Source organism: Drosophila willistoni, chromosome 3R (assembly GCF_018902025.1).
Source record: "Drosophila willistoni isolate 14030-0811.24 chromosome 3R, UCI_dwil_1.1, whole genome shotgun sequence".
In the NCBI taxonomy this organism is placed as follows: domain Eukaryota; kingdom Metazoa; phylum Arthropoda; class Insecta; order Diptera; family Drosophilidae; genus Drosophila; species Drosophila willistoni.
In genome coordinates, this window is record NC_061086.1 from 4,786,270 (window position 1) to 4,808,298 (window position 22,029).

Genomic DNA, 22,029 nt, shown 5'->3' on the forward strand with positions numbered 1-22,029 from the left:
TTCAGTAATACTGGATGACCCAACTGAGATAATGTCTTATGAATCTAGATCGCCAATAGATCAGTAAGAGCCACGAGTAAGTTCAGAATATTTCCAACAAACCCAATTAATCTCAAACAACCCGAAAAATTAAATATATCAAAATACAAACATGGCACAAACGGTTACAGATTTTTTGATGCTAGCCTCAAACTCTGGGAGTTTGACGGCAAAGCTGAAAGCCTTCAGAGGTTCGTTGACGCACTGAATTTGGTAGATTCACTGCCCATGAAAAATTGGCAGTGTGCCTAATCAAAACAAAACTTAAAGGCTACGCTAGAAATTTAATAACCACTGACGAAACAATAGAAGCCATAATTAAACGCCTTACTCAAAACGTAACAACAGAATCTGTTGCCACCATTTCTGCCAAATTGCATAATCTGCCACAGAGAAATAAGACAGCAAGCCAGTACGCCCAAGAGGTAGAACAGCTTACCAAATCTCTGGAAGGCCTTTATACATGATGGTATCACTGTTGAAGTAGCGAAAAAGTATACACTTTCAATTGCTACACATGCCCTGACTAACAATTGTGTAAATAATCAAGTCAAAAATATTATGAAGCACGGCAAATTCCATGACATAAACGAACTGATAGCCAAGTTCCTGGTCAGCTGCAAAAATGTCAGATGTCAACAACTTTAACTATAACGAATACAGACACACCGAATAGTACATACTTTTGATAAAGTAATAATCGACACTACTACCTATGTAGATCTGAAAATGCTAACAAATGTTCAGTCACAATAATTTGTGTCCTTTTAAAATATCTAGTTGCTATACCAATATCAGATAAAAGATAACAGTTCTAAAACACGGTCCAATAAAAACGTTCATACCGGACATTGAAACAGAACACAGAAATTAAGCATAAGCAAATATCGATACAATCGATACAGTCGATACAAATGACTGGGACGTATTGCCCCAACGAATTAGTATTTGGCAAAAAAAACAGGATAGATATAATTCACCCTCTTTATAATGTGTGTGTGTGTGTGTGTGTAATTATGTAATTAAATGCCACAGATCATAAACTAGAAAGTAACTATTCAGGACCATAAATAGTAAGAGAAATACGTGAAAACAATAATATAGGGATAACAGGTGACAAGAATAAACAAAAAGAGAAAAAAAATTTGTCTGACCAGATGAACCAAAAGAAAAACATCTTTCTACTAATAATACATATACTTTAAAATTTACTAACCCTTAAAATAACTTTACATTATTAACTCTACGTTATTATCCCTTGTATATGTATGAATGTGTATACTATTACTCTCCCTATAATACATATATGTGTATCCATAGACTAAGAATGTGTTCAACTTTTAGAATAAAATAACTTTTGGAAAACGTACTGACTAATCTTTCTTCGTCATTACATCTGTTCTGGATTCAATCGGATTCTAGTTTGTACAGTTTTTTTATGTTTTGGGACTTCTATAGTAGTCGATTTAACGTAAAATATATCTGTTGATATCTGATCCAATACACGTGGGTGGACAATTTAGAGTCTTAGCTTGTTTTAGCATTTTAATCTAGTTGCTTTTTCAGAAAGTTGAGTCATTGTATTGTAGAAAAAAGGAGTTATATGGAAGGTTTTATTTATGTACATTATGGATGATATAATACATGGGTACCGCTTTTACATTGTTTATACGATTATGCTAAAAGTTATTATATTTTCAACTAGTTAATGACAAATCCGATTTCGCCATGAAACTGGATCACTTCTTTACATAATGTATTGATGGATCTGCAGAAGTATATGGCTTTTGATCAATCCACTTTGTAAGATCAACTTGCGGGATATGTGAGCATGGCACAATTGGGTTTCTAAGAAATATAAATATTTTATCAACTCTCTATCAACGATTTTCATCAACAATCTATTCTATACTTACGATGCAGAAACCGTTTTAAATGCCTGAGGTTGCATTGAGGAAATGCTGTTGCCATTATCGCAGAGCAATCGTGCCATACTAGCCTTACGTAACTCTGTCAATTGATCTGTAAGTCAAAAACATTAATATCACTTGCAATTAAGAATGGGATTCCATTTAACCTGGAGTGAAACCGGTGAGTTTGTCGCCATTTTCGAAGAAGAATCGATCTCCCACACGAGTTCTGTAGAACTGTTCCGTTAAAATGCACAGGAAAGTGGGACCCGCTAATGATCCAGCCACGTGAGCCTCTAGGGAACCGCCGACAGTTAGGTCCACATCTTCGTGGCTAGCATAAAGTGATTTCAGCTTTTCAATTATTGGAGGGCTAATCAGGTCACCGAAATCCTCCCAAGAATGGGCTCTGCGCAGGCCACAGAATTCTCTCATGTCATTATAGGATGCAAGTCCATGATCGCGGTTTCGTTGAATATCCAGAGATCGCAAGTCGGAACCGAATGGCATGTTTCGTCTAAACAAGAAATGCTTGATCTGTACGAGATAGTTGTAAATCATTAAAAGGCTTAAAACATTTTTAATATAAACAAATCCATACTTGTCTATCAAAGTTGATATCAGTCAATTCTTCTGGTTGCGTGGCATGACCACGGGTAAGGGAATCAAAGTTGTCACCAACTTCAATAATACCAGGACGATTGAACCAATCACTGAGTGTTAGTGAGCCAAGAACTTGACGCAATTCAGACAAAAGGCTGTAAATAAACGGTTACCAAATAATATAAGACTATGTAGGCCATCAAAAATTAAGTTTGCATACTCTAATCTGCCCTCGATCTGAGAATGGAAATATCTAAAGGCAGCCGTTGCATGTTCATTTAATACAGATGGATCAATATTGGGATCAAAGTCGTTAACATAACTGCCACCTGGGGCTTTGTAGATCAAACGATTCTTCAGCATATTCTCTGCCCCCAAGAAAATGGGCAGCCATTCGTAGTAGTTAATTTGCTGATACTGTGCAATATTGATCTTGCGTGCCTCCTGGAACAAAGTGCGGTCATCATAGTGCGGGTTCAATGCAGCCAAACCATCAGCTATTCGATTGTGTTCCCGCAATAGGACTGTCTGCAGAATGGCTAGACCAGGATTCTGATTAACACGCACATCTCCAGCTCGGTAACAGACTTCACTGCTGTCAATCGCGTCGCAATCTCCGGTCACATTACGTGATAATGGCAACCATTTTCCTCCATTACGTTCCTCCACTATCATGCGACCTCCTTGGAACTCTCGGATATCGCTGTTTTGCTGAATCGAATTGCCATATACTAATGAGAGATCCAAATATGAGGTGACCACGGTAAGTTGCTCGGCCGGCCCTCCAGCATATTGACATCTAGAGTCGCGATCTGTTAGGGTGCGCACAAAATTGAGGCATTCGGTGCCGACTTGGGCATAAGCTGGATCGTGAGGTGGCACAATAATTGCAAAGCATGTCTTATGAGCTGTGTCCAGTCCAATCAGTCGTCCATCATCAGTGCAGCAGCGCGTGGGATGCTTTTTCGATTGGGTAGCTCCGGCCGTCATGCTCATATCGTGAGTCATAATTTGTCCTAAAGTAAACAGAAAAAGAGAATAAAATGAACTTCTATTGACCCCACATTTCGCCGCAATGTTACCCCATTGCATGTTGTGAAGTGTGAACTCCGGATCGGGAACATCCTGCTCGCCAAAGGCTACCAAAGAAACTAAGCGAGCGCTGGGCAATTCATCTCCACTGATGGAACGCGGCGGTGCCGATAATCCATCGGCATATTTGGGTGTCAAAAGTCGTCCATATCTATAAAGAATTTAGTTGCTAACTAAACAAAACCAAATGAAATGTTTAAGTGTCTCACTTTGTGTTTGCCACACCAAGACCAGGACGCTCCAGGTGATTGCAGGAGCCATCTAGAGTTCGATATGCGGATTTCTCACATATGGCAGGTGGATTTGCACATGTCACTTGGCCAGGTGTGGGAAAACTGTGTCCATATGCCGATGGTGCAGGGCCAGCAGCTGGTTGTGTGAACGGATTTTGGATAGCAGGTGAACTAGCCGGTGCTCCATGGGATAGACTATTCCTATAAAATAGATGGAAAAGATTAGCTAAAATAGTTGTAAGGTGGGCTGGAGAATTACCCAATGATGTACTGAGAAGGAGCGCCACTTAAATATTGAAACCCATGATAGCCAGAATAAGGTTGATGCGGTTCGTTGTGAACAATATGATATCCGGTGGAAATTTTAACACCAACTGCATTATTGATGAGGCCAAGAATTCCTAGTAGGAGGATGTCTCGTAGGCAGCCCATCTAAAAACAAAAAACAACAGCGAAAAAGGTGCTTAAACTGATTAAAGCTGGTAAAATGTGCAAAATTCTTTATATGGTAACACAGAGAGGTACTCCAGTACTGCATTTTTACAGGTTTTTTGTTTGTTTTTTGTTATCCTCCACTGGCCTAGAAATCCACATCTAAATGCATATGCCAGACATTTGGCTTTGGCACCATTAAACCGACCAGACTGACTACATAATCGTGGTCAGAGAAGTGGAGTGAAGTTGTTGGCATGTTGGCAAGCTCTTGTGGACACATTTCATGTATGTATGTGCATAATCCGGCAACAAACATGAACTACAAGTGGAACGTTTTACAGACTCTTGCAGGGAAACGGCAACGTTCGACGATCGATCTGGATCTGACTTCAACTAAAACTCCAACTTCTACAATTTTGTTATGGTCACAACTGGTTTCATCACCATTTTGGTGTGCATTCATTATTATTTATTGCGACATTTCGCTTTAAACATATTTATTGCACAGTCTAAGGCTGACAGAATTTAGTCACAAGACTTGAAATCGAAAAACCTCCGAACACAATAAAATTAATTCATAAACAATGTATGTATGTACATGCTCAGCGACTACAATGTAAGCGTGAAATGTTGTATCTCATAGGAGGCATTCGACCAATTTGCAAGCTACTTATGTAAACAGACTGAATCGACAACGGCATTAATAGCCGAGTTTACATAATGGCTCAGCCTCTAGGCTCCCAGTACCGCCCCAAAAAAGTCGCTCCCCCACCCACCTTCCGCAAAACTGAGTGCCACCATTCCCAACTTGGTTCAGACCTTTGCCTCTGTGCACAAAAATGCCAGCTGCATGCAAATCCAATCCGTCCAAGTCTCGCTATGTCTGCCAACTGTGTCGATGTTTTAATTGTGGCTATGATTCGCAGAACAATGGACCGAACAGCAACACGGACTCGAATTCAAATTCGTGTCAAAGTGCCATGAGTCTTTTTCTTTTTCTTGTTTTTTGCTGTATATAAACTTATATATAAGTCCCATACTGTACCGCAACACTTTCTAGGGTTCAGTACTAAAGCGGGCCAACAGATTAATCAAACGTGGTCAAGAAACGATGTCTAGTCTAGTCGAACTATTTCAATTAAAATGAAATAGCAATCACGATTAGGAATAGCAAATTCTTACAGTAGAAATACACAACATGTCAGGGTCACTACCATTCATCTGGTTATGACTAATGAGCAATGGCGAATTGTAAACAAAATTGATATCGATCAGAAATTACATCAACAAAATAAAAGCTGCGCCGAAGCTCAAGCACCCTTGTAATGCGAAGCCCTTTCAAAATCATTAATTGCTTAAATAAATTTCCTTGAATAAGTTTCATTTTTCAAAAACAAATTGACACATAACGATTAATAGTTTCTATGGCAACTATGTATATATACATATAGTGATTAGATCCGACGAATTGTCAAACTTAATCTCAATTTGGCAATAAAAAGGTTAAAAACCCAGTTTCATTTCAGTATCGTGAAGTTGATTCACACAGATCAAGAATATGTATATATATCGGATCGGCAATGTCTCTTTTTCTGCGTTGCAAACAATTAACTAAATTTATAATATAAATATCGCCTACAACGAAATTAAAACAATCTAATTTTAACTTTATGTATTAAGCAAACTTTATATGTATTTATTACTTTCCCGAATGGTTAGCAATAAAAGAGGAAGAATGTTGTAAAACGTCGCAGAAGTAATGAAAATCAAAAAAATTCACGTCTTTAAGTTAATAATTCCTCTCTAAAAATTTAAACATTTTGTGGTGAATAGTTTTTTTTTAATTTTTTATAATAATACTAATATGAGCTTCTGCTTTGTTTCGAGGTTTGATATCGAATGATTCTTTATTTCAAATTATGAAGTAGGTTTAGTCTAAATACATTATGAATATAAAATTCTGTCGCTAAGAGCAGCGACAGAGCGGGAGAGCGTAGTATCCATGTACATATATACATACATATACATATTTGTACATACATATGTATGTATGTATATGCTAAGGCCATATATTTAAGCCAAGCGCATAAAATGCCACGTTGCTGGTCAGGCCACACATACATACATAAGTGGCTGATCGCATTTCAATTGTTTGTGTTATTTATGTTTGTGTATGTTAATATATATGCGTGTTTATGCATCATGATCAATTAAATACAATTTTTAATATTATATTATTGAATTTGGATATTCATGAAAAAAAACCTTCAATAGTACGCCACGAACAACAAATTAAACTTTTTTAAAATTAGAGGTGCTTAAGATTAAGACATGATACATTCTTTTACCAGTAGCATAGTGCTCCAAAAAACACAGTAAAATTCACAGAACCTTAGTATTTAAACTGGCTTGTTCTTATTATAGACTGGCCAGTACGCAGACCGGATTCTCATTTAATTAATTTTGAAATTTATTTTGAAAGTGCTAAGCCCAAACTAATAAACAAATTAAAGTTCATTAATTTTTTATTCTAATATTTTCCTAATTTTTTTCGACTTAAATAGGTTGAAATATATAAAAAAAATAATTTTTTGAACTACATACAGGCGGCAAAAAATTTCATTTTTTTTTACCTTAAATTCTGATTTTATTCGATTGTTACTTAATGTTGGTGAAAAGTTTTGATATGTTAATTTATAACGTTCAATTGGTTATTCTATTAAGATGATGTTCTGTAAATTTCGTGGCCATATCTCTAATGGTTTTTTTTTAAATGGGTTTTGATAAAAAGCCCCCAAGTTCGGACCCGGGAAAAAAAAGACACATTTTCAAAATTTGTAAAATTGATCGTACACCTTTGGACTCAAAGAACAAGTTTTAGATCTAGTAAAACTAAGATAAACTACAAATTTTCAATTTGGCCCCAGGGTCCATTTTTGAGCCAATTAAAAAATTCAATTTTGTATGTATTTTTTTGGTCTCTCTGCTTGACGTCACTTTACGCCACTAACACACACTAAAGTATAACTACACTTGAACTATGAAAGATAGTGAATTAAATTTCCCGAACAACCGAATGAGATATTATTCATCATCGGATTAAAAATAGATAGACTTCGTTGCCCTGCAAAAAAGGTGTTTTTTTCTTAAAGAGGTGTTTTCAACAGCCCAACTATCTCCCTCTCTTTCTTTTGGTAAAAGGGTTTTTTTCAATAAAAACTATTTCAAGATTTAAATATTTTTTACCTACTACGTCTTCTGATTGCTTGCCTGTTGGCGAATTTTTGTCCCTTTTACCTACTTAACGGCGTTTTGCATCAAAAGAAAGAGAGATAGATAGTTGGGCGTTTTACTCAGCCATCTTAAAAGCTATTGGGCTGACATTTTTTTCCTGTGCTTTTTATTATCTAGAGCAGATCAAGTATGAAAATTATCAGGATCGGACCACTATATCATATAGCTCTAGAAGAAACATTTTCATAAAAATTGGAGTATCCCCATTAAATTTACTAATGTGATAATATTGGATATAAAACAAAAATTTCTCAAAATTTCAATTCGATCGGATAAATACAAGTTACAGTCAATATAAATCGGTTCAAACGCTGCCGGCAACGCTGCTTGCGGACTAGTACGTCATCATCAAATCAACAGAGCACATACATACACACACAGACGCAACGCTACATGAAATGTATGTGTATGCGTGCCGTGCTTTGCTTAGGGAACTATGGAAGAAGAAGAAATAATTTTAGTAAAAAGAGAAATAATGTTTTGTTTGTGTATTGATGAATTGAGTTGCAGGGAAAGAAATTTCAAAATGAAAAGATATTATTGCCAAGGACTTCGTCATAGCCGAAGTTAGCTTCTTTGATATTTTATAAAAATGTATGTTTTCAAAAATGTATGCAATAACCAATAGTAATGCATAGTAAGAAATATAATTGTGGTTTCTTCAGCTTTTCACTAGTGACAGAACAATTTCGGCAATTTTTCGTTTGCACGATTGCCAATTACTTCGTTTGTTAACCTAAAACTTCTCCACATTAGTCAGAGAAAAATGTACATATATTGATAACAATTGAGCTGCCAGTCCTATCAACATGTCATGACTGCGCCGACTCTAATATTTTGATGTGCATGTCAAAATTTAACGTTAAAGATCTGTGATCAAATTGATCAACGATCGTTGTGGATCATCGGATTGGATTTATTGTGTTTACTTTAGTTTTTCACAATGAGAGAGAATCCTGTCTGCCCTTTATTATTTGCGTGGATGCTATTGGTCCCACTAGTTTGTTGCTACTGCTACTAGTCTAGAAGGTTCAAGCCTTCGGCTTTTATCAATTTCTTTCACTTGAAAGCTTGCGACTTAGTTGTCTATTTCGTCTTTCCATCTTTCCATTGGTTATTGGAAAAAATATATCGATCACCGTCGAGATGCCAGTCTTATCAACATATCTTTGCAAAACCTTTGGCGCAGTGTTGTAATTGTTTGGAGTTTACTTTCTTTACAATTCCAATGTTATTAACCGACATCTGGCTTTCACATCTGTCACATAGAAACGGATAAATCAATATAAATTTAAATTATTTTATTTTATTTTATTAAAGTTTTGAAGTCCTTTATTTTCCTCTTAAGTCCACATTCCAATAGTGCCATCAGCCTTGTGACTTTTTGATCTCTTAGTAGATGTGATTAACACCGGCGCTTAAAGCATTTTCCTTATTCATCTTACTTCCGTTCTTTCATAAATGTATCCAATAACCATAGCCATGCATAGTAAAGTATTTTTACTTGAGGGCCAAACCACTTTATGGTTACTAGGCATCTGCTCGATGTTATTGTACTTCTCCAAATAGCGTTCAAATGGTATTTCTTTTCCTTTTTCTATGATTGCAAGACAGTGGAAGGAAATAGTACTGATAGATGAACCTTTAAATGGTGTTATTCGAAAATTCTGAACATATCGGTGAGTCGTAGATGACTCAAAATTTGCTGAATACATTTTCTTGACGGGTGTATTGTCTATTTTAAAGAAAAGCACGTGAGATTACAGCCTGATTGTTAAGTTTTCATTGAATGACTTGAACGCAAACCATATAATTTCAATCAATTCTGTCAAAATTTTGATGTAAAATTATTTCAACTTAATCTATTTAAAACTCCACATATTTAAAATGTAAATTTTTTAACTAAAGTTATTTCTCAAAAAATGGTGTTAATTTAAAATAATACTTTTTAAAGGATTTGCCAGCACTTGAATATTAAATTTTGTTATGAACTCAAAACAAATCGATTTATCATATAGTCTACCATTTAATAGAGTATTGCAACTACGTCACAACGAAAGATGTGTTCATTTCTTTCATTTTTTCATTTAAAATATGCAGAATGCTAACAAAACGTTGAAATGCTAAGTGAAAAAAGAGAAAAAAACTAAGGAAATTCCATTGAAAGAAAAAAAAACTGAGTTGTGTCTTGCGGTTGATTACCGTGTTGAAGTATACCTACCAAAATATCAGTTTTTTTTTTATGTAAGTATGAATATAGTTTTTTTTTCTTATTTGTGTGTACATATGTATATTAACTAGTTCAGTATAAACAACGTATCAACGTTGTGCCCAATTCCTTAGATGGCAATCCAACAATAAATAGAACAAAGAAAACCACTGATAACAATCGACTTTGCTGAAAGCAAAATTAATAAAAAATTTAAATTTTAAAAATTCAATTGATATGTATGTATGTATATGTATATATAGATTGCTCAATACGCGTTAGACTGTGAAAGTCAAAATCACATAACCGTGAAAAAATCAATTTTATTCTCAACATAATAAATAAACTTGTGACTATTAAAAACAACATGTTGAAATAGCCAAAATAAAAGACATCTTTCGAAAATCAAGAATGTATAAACTATGTATATAATGTAAGTAAAAATTTTAGTTCTTTAAGATTGTTTTCGATCTTAAAAATGAAAACACTTAATGTTCAGCCATTGCTGAGAAACTAAAAAAATAGTTAAAACCGCCATTTTACATTAAGGTGTGGCAAATTTTACAATAAAGCTTAAAGATAGTTTAATTTTTTCACTGTTTTTAATTCAATGACAACTAAATGTATTTGAAATTTGTTTTTTTCCAGCTTGTGAACTTATAAATAATTATTAAGGGAGAAGGTTTATGCCAAATATTAGGCAAAGAAGAAATAAAAATGGAATAATTTCAATAAATTTGTAATTTGTTGCTTTATTGGGCAGATGTTATATTAAAACAAGTTTTTGCATTAATATTATTACTATTTAAAATATTTAAGAAATGTCTCTTGCATTTCAGTATAAGGTGGAGTGCCTGTGGGCATCTGGGCAATGATTGAGTTTACATGCGTTTCGGCATTCTTGTAATATATTTGTAAATCAATATAATACACAACTGTCTAGTAATAAAGTATTTACCCTAGGGAAGACCGGTTAGATTTGGTCAGCGTAATGGACATATTGGGAAAATGCGAGCAAATTTTTTACAACTTTAACGACATCTAATTAAAAACGAATTCATATCCAAAAGCATTTGGTGATCATTAAAGTGTAAAATAGTCCACGATAGATGGAAAAGAAATGGATGACAAAATGATTGATTTATTGGCAGACTGGTCCCAACCACTTGCCATATAAGATAACGAATTCAGGTATATACAACATTATTGCAATTCGATGCTGATGCCAATGCAGCGGCAAAAGGTAAAGGCATGAAAAAACTGCGACGTGGTGTGCACACAAATCGAATTCATACTAATACTAATTGAAATGGCCATTTAAAATGAAAGTGTCCAAAGCGCCAAGCACCTTAAATTGTAGATGAGAAGCCATCAAAGCAGCTTGTCTTGTTTGCTCTGGTATTTTTGAGGTTTCCCAAAAAATATATGTCGCAATTTCGATCGACTATCGACTTCTGAGATCTGTACGTTAATTACAAAATATATGTACTTTTTGTGATTAAAATTTATGCAACTCAATGATGCTTTTTATGTATATCGATTTGCTCCCAATGTGTTGCGTTGTCTACTAGTCTCCTGACGTCCAAAAGTCATGTGGTTTCAGCAAGGTGTGGGCCGATGCCGGTTCCAAGTTACTAAAGGAAGTCACATGAGTCAGGCATAACATTTTGCTGAACTTGTTGGACAACTTAAACTCGATTTGACTTACAATCTAATCGATTTCTTTTTGGGTGCGAATTTGGCAGCAATTTAGAAGTCAAACCTTAAAAAATGTTGACTTCAAGATTTGTATATTTTCACACATTGCCAATGTAATTTAGATTTGCCAGTTACGATTCACTAATTGATTCTTAAGTGTCATGTGCCAAAATTGGTAAACCAGTTCTCTAAGATTCAAGTAATACTTTGTAATTGCAAGCGTTTTCTTAAAAAGTTGGACGGATGTAAATTGCTGTGGTTTATTTTTATGTGCGTACATTGAGCAATGGATTCAAACTTATTAGTTATGAAAATAGCAGAACTTGTTTCTCAAATTTTAGGCGACATATAATGTACTTGACCGCCAGCTTGTCTACTTGTATTTTAAAACTAGAACAAACCACAATTATTATAAACTAGCATACACCACCGTGTTGTTTTGCTTTTGCAGATATATTTTTAGCAAATTCCAAGCGAATTCAAAAGTGATCATTAGGATTCGTTTTTAAGTTGAAAGAACAACTTTACCTTCATTACCAAAATTTGTAGAACTGTTTATTTTTACAATAGAGTCTAATATTTGTCCTAAAAGTCAAAACTTCATGTACCTAAATGAATTTAACAAATAGCTTAGAAATTTAACAAACTTGATTTGTTTTCACATTATTCACTCTCACCACCCATTCTTTGAAATTGGTGAAGTTGTACATTCAACCGCTGTCTGCCATCAAGTAAACAAAATAGTGATTTTAAACCATTCTTGAATCCCTTTAAATACTCACAAATAACTATTATTGAGTATATAATTTAGTTCAGTTAGTGTTGTCATCGGTGGACAAGCCGCGTTCCCTTCATTTAATCCATCCATATCCATATAATAGATCGAAACGTTAACTGGCTTCGTTCCTAATTAATGAGCTGCCCATCTGGTACTCTGATCCTTATCTTACTTACATATGTAAATATGTATGTCATCATCATTTACAGCATCACGGAGATGAATGTATACCTCTGATAAAATACAAACCGATCATGGGAGTATATAGAAATCAATTTTTAAATCTTTCCTGGAATACCACAAATAATTCAAGACCAACATTAATCGGTGTAGTCGTTGTGAAGTTATACATAGATGCATTTCAAGATTCATTTTCATTTTGAAATTTGAATTCAAAAAATGAGAGTTGTTAAACGCAATTTGTACGATGGTTACCCAACACTTGTTTTTTGGTATTTTGTGCGTGTGTGCGCCAGTGTTGCCATTTTGGCTTATTTTAAGCTAGATCTGGATTATTTCAAAATGAAATAGATTGGAAAGTAGTTAAAATGCTTATATCTTAAAATATAGCTTATTTCAAAATTCAAAAAGCTTATTACGGCTTTAGAAAAATTTCTACATAAAGATTTTTTATACCCTTGCAGAGGGTATTATAAAATTGTCCAGATGTTTGTAACGCACAGAAGGAGACGTTTCCGACTTCATAAAGTATATATATTCTTGATCAGCATGAGAAGCTGAGTTGATATAGCCATGTCCGTCTGTCCGTCCGTCTGTGCGTATGCGTTTTACTCAGCCGTCTTAAGAGCTATCGGGCTGAAATTTTTTTCCGGGTTTTTTATTACCCGGGAAAACCCATCAGGATCAGACCACTATATCATATAGCTCTAGAAGAAACATTTTCATAAAAATTAGAGTATGCTATGAAATTTACATATGTGATAATATTGGATATAAAACCCCAGATCCCAAAATGTGATCGGATAAATATGACACAAGTTACAGTCAATATAATAATCGGCTCTGCTCCCAGCTCTGCCGGCAGCGCTGCTTGCTGTCTACTACGTCTTTCGTCATCAACAGAGTACATGCATACACACACAGACGCAACGCTACATAAACTGTAAGTGTATGCGTGCGTTGCTTTGCTTTGGGAATGAGGGAAGAAGAACAAATTGTAAAATAGAGAGTAAAATTGTTTTGTTTGTATATTGATGAATTGAGTTGCAGAAAACAAAGGACTGCAAGGGTATATAAACTTCGACATAGCCGATGTTAGTTTCTTTGATATTTTTTAAATATTTAGCTTATTCTAGCTTATTTTTTCCTTAAATCTAGCTTATGTGACTCTAAATTTCTGGCAACACTGGTGTGCGCAGACATGTTCGAGTTGTACTCACGAGGTTCGAGTTGTAAATTAAGAATTTTCATTTTAATTCCAGCAGCAACAGGTGATTAGCGGAAAGCGGAATATAAATTGGCAAAATGGCAAGCAATTACGAAGGGTATAAGTCGCCGCTGAGCACACGATATGCAAGCAAAGAGATGCAGTTCCTCTTCAGTGATGTAAGTGTAGCCGCCTTTTAGACCGGCTTAGATTTCCACCGCAAAACACAGTTCAATTCCTGGACCACAAATCTCTCGTTTTCCAGATGCACAAATTCTCCACTTGGCGTAGGTTGTGGGTATGGCTGGCTAAGGCGGAGAGATCGCTGGGCCTGGAGATAAGTGAAGCGCAGATTGCAGAGCTGGAGAAGGAAATCAACAATATCGATTTCGATGCGGCAGCGGCAGAGGAGCGGCTCACCCGGCACGATGTGATGGCCCATGTGCATGTCTATGCCAAGCAATGTCCGATTGGTGCGCCAGTTATCCATTTGGGGGCCACTTCATGTTATGTGGGCGATAACACAGATCTGATTGTTCTGCGAGATGCACTGCAGCTGCTGCTGCCTCGTGTGGCGGCTTTAATTTCGAGTTTAAAGCAATTCGCAGAGACTTACAGAGGACAGCCAACATTGGGATTCACCCACTTGCAGCCAGCACAGTTGACTACAGTGGGAAAGCGGGCCTGCCTGTGGATTCAGGATCTTCTAATGGATGAACGAGCCCTGAGACGTTGCCTGGAGGATTTGCGCTTCCGTGGTGTCAAAGGAACAACCGGCACGCAAGCATCCTTTTTGCAACTTTTCAATGGCGATGGGGAGAAAGTGAAGCAATTGGATAAACTGGTAACGGAACTGGCTGGATTCAGCAAACCCTATGCTGTAACCGGACAGACATACTCTCGCAAAGTGGATGTCGAGATTGTCTCTGCGTTGGCCAGTTTGGGTACCACCGTACACAAGATGTGTTCCGATTTGCGTATTTTGGCCTCGCGCAAGGAGTTGGAGGAGCCCTTCGAGACCACACAAATTGGATCATCGGCCATGCCCTACAAACGGAATCCCATGCGTTCGGAACGCTGCTGTGCTCTGGCACGTCACCTTATTTCGCTTTTTAGCAATGCTGCCAATACACATGCGACCCAATGGCTGGAGCGGACTCTTGACGACTCTGCTAACCGGAGGTTAACGCTATCCGAGGCCTTTTTGTCTGCCGACGCATCCTTGCTCACCTTGCTCAACATTTCACAGGGTCTGGTGGTCTACCCAAAAGTAATTGAAAGGCATATCGCCCAAGAGTTGCCATTCATGTCGACGGAGAACATAATTATGGCCATGGTGAAGGCTGGTGGTGATCGTCAAGTTTGTCACGAGAAGATTCGTGTGCTGTCCCAAGAGGCGGGAGCCCAAGTGAAGCAGCATGGCAAGGATAATGATCTGGTAGAACGCGTTCGCAAAGATCCCTACTTCGCACCCATTCTGGATCAGTTGGACGACATCTTAGATGCTCGCACCTTTACTGGCCGGGCCAGTGACCAGGTGGTCGAATTTATTGCCGACGAAGTGAATCCAGTGCTTGCCCGCTATGCGGATGCCCTCAAGAGTGTCCAGAATGTTCAACTTAGCATTTGAAAGCTAGACTTTTATTTTTTTATCGTTCAATAAATGAACTCAAATCAAATACAAAATGTGAAATAAAATCAATTCTAATCAGTTTTGAGAGTCTATCTGGGAAAACAACAGAACCAGCAACAGCAGCAACCAATGCCAATGCAATGTTTACTTTTGCGGTTATCGCTGCAATCGTTGGGGGTCGAGATCTTTGCCAGCTGAGGCCCCCACTGATTTTTTTTTTGTTTTTTTCCTATTTACAATTAGAAACCACACAGTCACAATAAACTTGGCTATCGGATTGACGCTCTTGCCCCAAGGCGGCGGTACACATTGTTATTGCCTTTCGCCAACCAATCTCAGCCCCCGACTGACATATCACGACTCCCAATGCTGTTCCATGACAATCCCAAAACAGTTCTTTTGCCTTACTTTTAATTATATAACATGACTTTTATTGCATGTCCGAGCGGAGCTTCTGAAAAATGTTGCATACCGAATTAGAATTTGAATTTATTGCTGACATTGTTTGCTATTAATTGCTTCGTTTCGGAAATGCATTGTTAATGAGTCTATTTGGTTAAAATTGTCATTCAATTTGGAGCAGCAAGAAGTTTCAATTGAAAACCTGTTTGCATAAATAATTGAAATCAATCAGCATTCCTTTTGGATAATCTTTAGTATGACATCAATTTTTGTTTACAAAAAGTGCAATTTAAGCTATTTAACTGCCAGTTAGAAGCATTTCTAAGTGAATCTAATAGTCTTAAATATATAATTCAAATGCTGTACCTGACACTGGTTTATTTATAATGTTGTATTTTAAGCTGCACATGTTGAAAATTCCAACATTGGGAACACTTATGGGATACATAAAATTTATCACGTATACGTAGTGGAGCCCTCAAAGTGAAGTTATAATAGATCACTCTGCAGATATATTTAAGGAAAAGATATGATTAACAAAATAAATGTACAATTTTTAACTCTTTGTACCCCCATATATATTCCAGAACGGTCTATTATAGAATCCAATGGAAAGATTGGACAACAATTTTTACTTACTTCTCCCAAATTTTACCATTGTCTTTTGATGCAAAGTGTCTTTCGGTAATCAAGTAATCTCTATTACTTGTGGTTTATGATCCAAGCATTATATAATAATGAATTTAGTGGAAAAAACATCTCCAAGTAATTTATTAACCACTACATGATGTACATAAACTGGAGGTTGTCTAATTAACACGAATTACACATTCAGTGCTCATGTAAAAGACAATGGTTTTCTTTTTTATGATATGCTACCTGGTTTACGGTGACGTTGAATATTGACAACAACAAACTCACATGTTTTTCCAGTGCAGACAATTAAACTTTAAGTATCAAAGTGATGATGATCTTAATGCAATTGGCTGCGTCCGGATTCGTCACGACAATGACAATGCCAACCAGAGCAAATCCAACAAAACAAATCCCAAAGAGCCAACTGGGTATTGCAATGGCAACGGAAGTGGCAAAGACACGCAGCGACAAATAATGAGTATCTTTTGTTTGTTTGTCTCTTATTTGCTGTTATATTCGCTTCTGCAGGAATAATCTGCACACATCGGTTGTTTCGACCTTGATCTCAGGCAGATTTTCAGATGGACGAGATCAGTTTTCGATCGTCATCGAGGAAACCTGAAAGTGTTACTTGGAAAAACTAACAGGCACAACTGGTGCTGTAATCGACACCAATTATGGCAACTCTTTGGCCATTGATTGTTTGTTTTTGGATTCAGCTTTGATTAAGATTCGGTACGTTTGTGGTCTGTTAGACCTTGACTTTGAAATCGTTGCGAGTGGCTGTGGATGACAGTGAGTGAAATTGTAGAAACTGGTTGGACATGCTCTGTATCATGGCCATCGCTTTCTTCCTGTTGCCAAAGCGAAATACATATAGTTATGAAGAGACATTGCCAGTAAATCATGTCAGTTCATTGCAACTCGATTGCATGTGAAGACAATTTCAATGTATTCAAAGAATTTGAAGAAACACTTGGCTCACGCAAACTTATTTCTACCTATTTTCGCTTTTCCACCTCTTTATTTACTTACTAAACTATTTAGCTAATTGATTATGTAATTAATTCATGAGCTCAGGCAATTTATACTAATTAATTGCATTTTTAGCGAAGTTCTTGGGCAATTTGTTAGAAACGCCTCTTTTCCGATAATCGCATGTTGTCAGCCCCTATCCACCCACCCACCAACCAATCTTGGCAATCACCAGACACGAAGTTGGCCAAAAATAATTAACGTCTAATTTAACGAATCTGAGATATATGCAAGTGTCGAATCGAATTGATTATCATCAGATATTCGCAGTCCTTATAGATTCAGTTTATATAATTGGAAACCAGTAATTATTCTCAATTATATGCAAATTAATTTTTGGCATTTGGCATTATTCCTGGGTAATTGCAATTACATCCCACTGGTATTTGTTTCCCAAAAACCTCAAATTTGCAATTGTTGTGTGAACTTCCCTGATGTATCGTGACTTCAGACGGCTTTGCTCTAATTAAGTTTTAGTTTCTTTTTAGTTACAAGTAATATGTATAATAAATTAATTTTATGTGTGATTGAGTGAGTTCAGCTATACGGATGTAAAGATATGATTGTCTAGAGGCATTTACATATAGACTCCATGAACATGGACCATTTGAGCCGGAAAGATCATAAAGCTGGGCTGGGGGTTTATTTTGGAGTACAAGTGCAAACAGTAAAACTGAAATTTTAAAGCTGAATGGTGAATGGCAAGTCATCAAACTATTGGATAGTAAAATTGTATGACTGGATTTATGATATAAACGTGTGTGTGTGTGCGTTGCTATTAGCCATTGCGTTTGCATAACTGGCTTAAGATTCCAAGTGAGAGAGAAAGTAAACCAACCGGGGGGAAAACAGCCAACAACGCGGCTTAGTTGCCCCACTCTTGAAGGCAAATCGATTGCCGATCGTTCGAGGTTCTATTGAAGACTGAAAACCACCTGCCACATATCTCATTCCACTCGATTATGTCGACTATATAATTTATGATCTCACAGCTCACTGCTGCTGGTGGTGTCGACTCTTGATTTGTATCTGACATCAATGTTGAGTTGATCTTAGGATAGGGGGCGTGTCCAATTAAATGGCGTAAACTGCTGACCGCATGCCAAAGTAAACCATTCAAATTCAAGTGGGCAGGGGTACAAGTTCAGGTACAGGCACACATCTACATATTCAGACCGATGAGGTGAGAAGGTTACCCATGTGGTTTGCATTGGTAGCGAAGTCTCTACCACGGATCACCGTAACTTGCCATCAGACGACCAAGCGACCAACCGACCAACCGACCGACTTGCTTTATACACAAATGTAAGTATAACGGCCAGCAAATTAACAGAAAAAGCGAATACAACTGTTCATGAAGGTCATTTGCTTTGAAATCTTAAAATAATTGCCTTACTTACGAGTATAATGAAAACAATTTTTAATTTTCAACACAATTGTTGGTGCTGCGGGTCGGTCTTTGAGAAACATAGCCAGACAGACCGACAGACAGACCGAGACAGTTAGAGGAGGTCTTTAACAAACATTTGACTTTTATTTGTATTTAAATACGCAATTTGAAGTAGTGGCCCAAAAGAAAACCGGTAAATATTAAGTTGTTAATTACTGCACTTAATGTTGGTCTAATTTAAATTAGCTTAATCAAGTTCGTTGTCTTAAGCTATGTATGTTAATTATAAAAAAGGTAATAATAGTACCCAAAATATTGAATTACCCCATTTCTTAACATAGCTAGCAAATTTTGCCCTCAAATTGAAAGGTAAATTAAACTGCGCAAACTTTGTTTTTATTTTTATTCGTTTTACAATGTATACCTTGCCCTTTATCAATTGATTCAGGGCTAGTTTAAAAATGTACCTAAAGCTTTTTCAACCAAAACTTTCAAAACTTTTTCTGCTCTACTCAAAATGCTCGAAATGATTTGCTTTCGAAATATATCTACATTTACAATTGAAAGATCATATTATTTAGACGCTAAGTTAAACTGAAATAGCATTTTGACATGAAATAAATATAATTATGTATTTACTTCTATTTCTTGTAGTTGTTCGTTTATGATATTCTACATTTTAAATATATGCTCTTTCAGTAAAGTCTTTCTAGACACTTTGCAAACGACTAAGTAGTATTAAAATGTTTTAGAAAATACATATTCCCAAATTAACGTACTGTCCCCATTGAGTGTGTCATATAAAAGTAGACAGAAACAAGTTACAACCAAGATGGATCTTTATCTATTTATAATATAATTTCCGTTTTCTTCCCACCAAAAAAATACTTAGTTTTCAACCATGTAATCTAGTGTAGTAATTGGTTAATTCTAAAATTTATACAATTTTATATGAATAACAATTGCATGCAAGAAATTCCGTTTCGGACATGGCAAATATATACTATGTGCATACATACATATATGTAAGAAAACTTGTGAGCTTCTTGTGGGCCAAGTTTATTGTATTTATGAGTTGAGTTTTTGTTTTTGTTTTCATTTATATATTTCTCTTGTAGTTTGCAAAATGTCTGAACCATTTCAAAAAATAAAAAAAATGAAAATATTAACATTTTTCATGAATCAAAATATTTTAAAACGAAATGGAGGATACTTCTCAAAGTTCTCGGTTGTGTTTTTATCCCTTAATTTTAGAATGGTTTTTTTTTTAAAATTATTTATTTTCTAATTGACTGAGCTAGTTAAATTAATTTCTTTTCTTCGCTTCTGCATGCAAATTGAACTTATGTCTGGACCATTTCAGCCATGTTACTTATTTGAGATTTGTGTTACTTAATAACTGGGACTTAGAGAGAAACTTCTATTCAAACATATTAGGGTGTAAAAAAGTCAATTTAAATTTGTAACAAATAAAATATATATGTTGCTTGAATTGTTTACCTATTCAGCAATATTGAAAAAAAATTAACTTCAATAAAACAACAAATTCAACGGAAATTATTCTTTTAAGTAATTTGGAAGCTAATAAAACTAATTTACTAAAGGTAAAAAAAGAACCTTGATTTTCGCACTTGCAAGTTTTTTTTTCAAAACTATAAACAATTACGATATATTATATATTTTTGAATATGTGAAGTTGTCTAAGTTTGCTATTTGAAAAGGTTTAAAAACGGGTTAACTGCCAATTTTTTAGATGCTGACAGCTTGGTCTTTCCATTTAAAAACGGAGTGGATAAAAAGAAACCAAGGATGATTTTTCAACATTTATTTAAAAGGACTAAACCCAAACGGAAGTCAGTAGCTAAGTCACTTTAAGTTCTGAAATACTTATACATAGTTTAGTTTGCTTACGTTAGCCTTTGTATCCTTTCTCTATTTTGGGATTCTTGCTAGTTAGTTATTACGCGGCTATTTATTCAGGAGAATAATGTATGTATATGTCTTTCACTTTTTATTGTTCAAACACAAAATTTTTCAATTCACTTGTTTTGAATGCGCAATCGCAAATTCCACGCTAAGGTGAGCAAATTATATGAATTTATGTTGGTTTTTTTTAACGCGTTTGAAAACGAAATTCACAGCTTAATTAGTTAGTGGCACTAGATCACAAAATCGAAAGCCTGCCCACAAGTCCACTGAATGGACTGGATCTGGACTAACTGTCGGATTGGCTGCTAAGTTATCTGTGAAAAGCCCAAGGCGAACTAACTGGGCTGCCGCGGTATTTTGGTCTTTTATAACGAATCCGCATCAACAGCAGCAGCAACAGCAGCAGCAAAAAAAAGCAAAAACCAGCGGTCTGAGCCAGTTGAGGTTGAGAGCTGGAGCTGGAGCGCACTGGAGTGACGTAGGCGAAGGCGAAGGCAGTCGCAGTCGCAGTCGCAGAGCTGCAACAGAGTTACTTTTTGAGTTAGTGTTTAAATCAAAGAAGTTTGCTTAGTTTTTTTGGTTTTAGCTCTTTTTTTTTGCTCTAATTTATATGCTTGTGGCAGTGCGCAAACCGCGCGCTATTGAAAATGCTCACTCGCAGGTTTTTTTATGCTTTATGTAATTTATGTTAGACATTTGTCGTTTTTGGATAGGATTCGCATATCTAATGTTTGCCAATATGTGCTTAACGCTATTGCTTTTATGTTATTGTTAAGTGGATAGATACTCGCAGACACATCATATATAGAGACACAGTATACAATGTATCTGTGAGTATGTCTCTTTGCCATGTGTGTACAACGATACATACATATTTAGGTACTTGCTACTGGGCATTCATGCAACCTCTGATCTTTTTCAACTCCCTGCCTTTAGTGACAAATGTATATGTGTACATGTATGTGAAGGGGTGGGGAATGTGACAAAATGCCAGCTGTGACCTAGAAAGTTTTTCTTTCGAAAATGTTACAAAATATCTGTATGCGTCTGCGTGACCGCTGTTATGGTTAATTGTTTTCATTAATTAAACATTTATTGATTTCACAGACTTATAGTCGACCATAGTCTATGAATTTCACTTTCATTACAATTGTTGTTATTTTTTCAATACTTGCAAAACTGAGAACAAAATTCATACTTTGAAATGTAGCTCAAGCCTACAGATTTAATATGCTAGCTACATTGGTTATACTTATTCCCAGCTGACTTGTTTTTTCACTGATTAAATTAAACGTTTTGTTCGTTGACCAGGTTAACGCATTTTGG

The 22,029-nt window shown here is 35.9% G+C and overlaps 2 protein-coding genes across 4 annotated transcripts; one reads left to right on the plus strand and one right to left on the minus strand.

The window, feature by feature from the left end:
• Positions 1 to 1,650: 1,650 nt before the first annotated feature.
• LOC6651445 (peroxidase) lies at positions 1,651 to 20,749 on the minus strand. Of its 3 annotated transcripts, none has more exons than XM_047009870.1 (9): positions 20,686 to 20,749; positions 4,137 to 4,309; positions 3,854 to 4,078; positions 3,635 to 3,795; positions 2,773 to 3,568; positions 2,551 to 2,707; positions 2,117 to 2,486; positions 1,956 to 2,061; positions 1,651 to 1,887 (listed from the first exon to the last, which is right to left on the minus strand). In XM_047009870.1, exons 2-9 carry the CDS (start codon positions 4,307 to 4,309, stop codon positions 1,779 to 1,781), a joined length of 2,097 nt encoding a protein of 698 aa, XP_046865826.1. In that variant the 5' UTR covers positions 20,686 to 20,749; the 3' UTR covers positions 1,651 to 1,778. The 3 variants fall into 3 exon arrangements, with proteins under 3 accessions (XP_046865826.1, XP_046865828.1, XP_002072893.1); XM_047009872.1 differs by lacking the exon at positions 20,686 to 20,749 and adding an exon at positions 6,016 to 6,094; XM_002072857.3 differs by lacking the exon at positions 20,686 to 20,749 and adding an exon at positions 5,089 to 5,236.
• Positions 13,698 to 15,364, plus strand: LOC6651618 (adenylosuccinate lyase). Its single transcript, XM_002072858.4, has 2 exons — positions 13,698 to 13,857; positions 13,944 to 15,364. The coding sequence occupies exons 1-2, from the start codon at positions 13,777 to 13,779 to the stop codon at positions 15,306 to 15,308; spliced, it is 1,446 nt and encodes a 481-aa protein (XP_002072894.1). The 5' UTR covers positions 13,698 to 13,776; the 3' UTR covers positions 15,309 to 15,364.
• Positions 20,750 to 22,029: the final 1,280 nt, after the last annotated feature.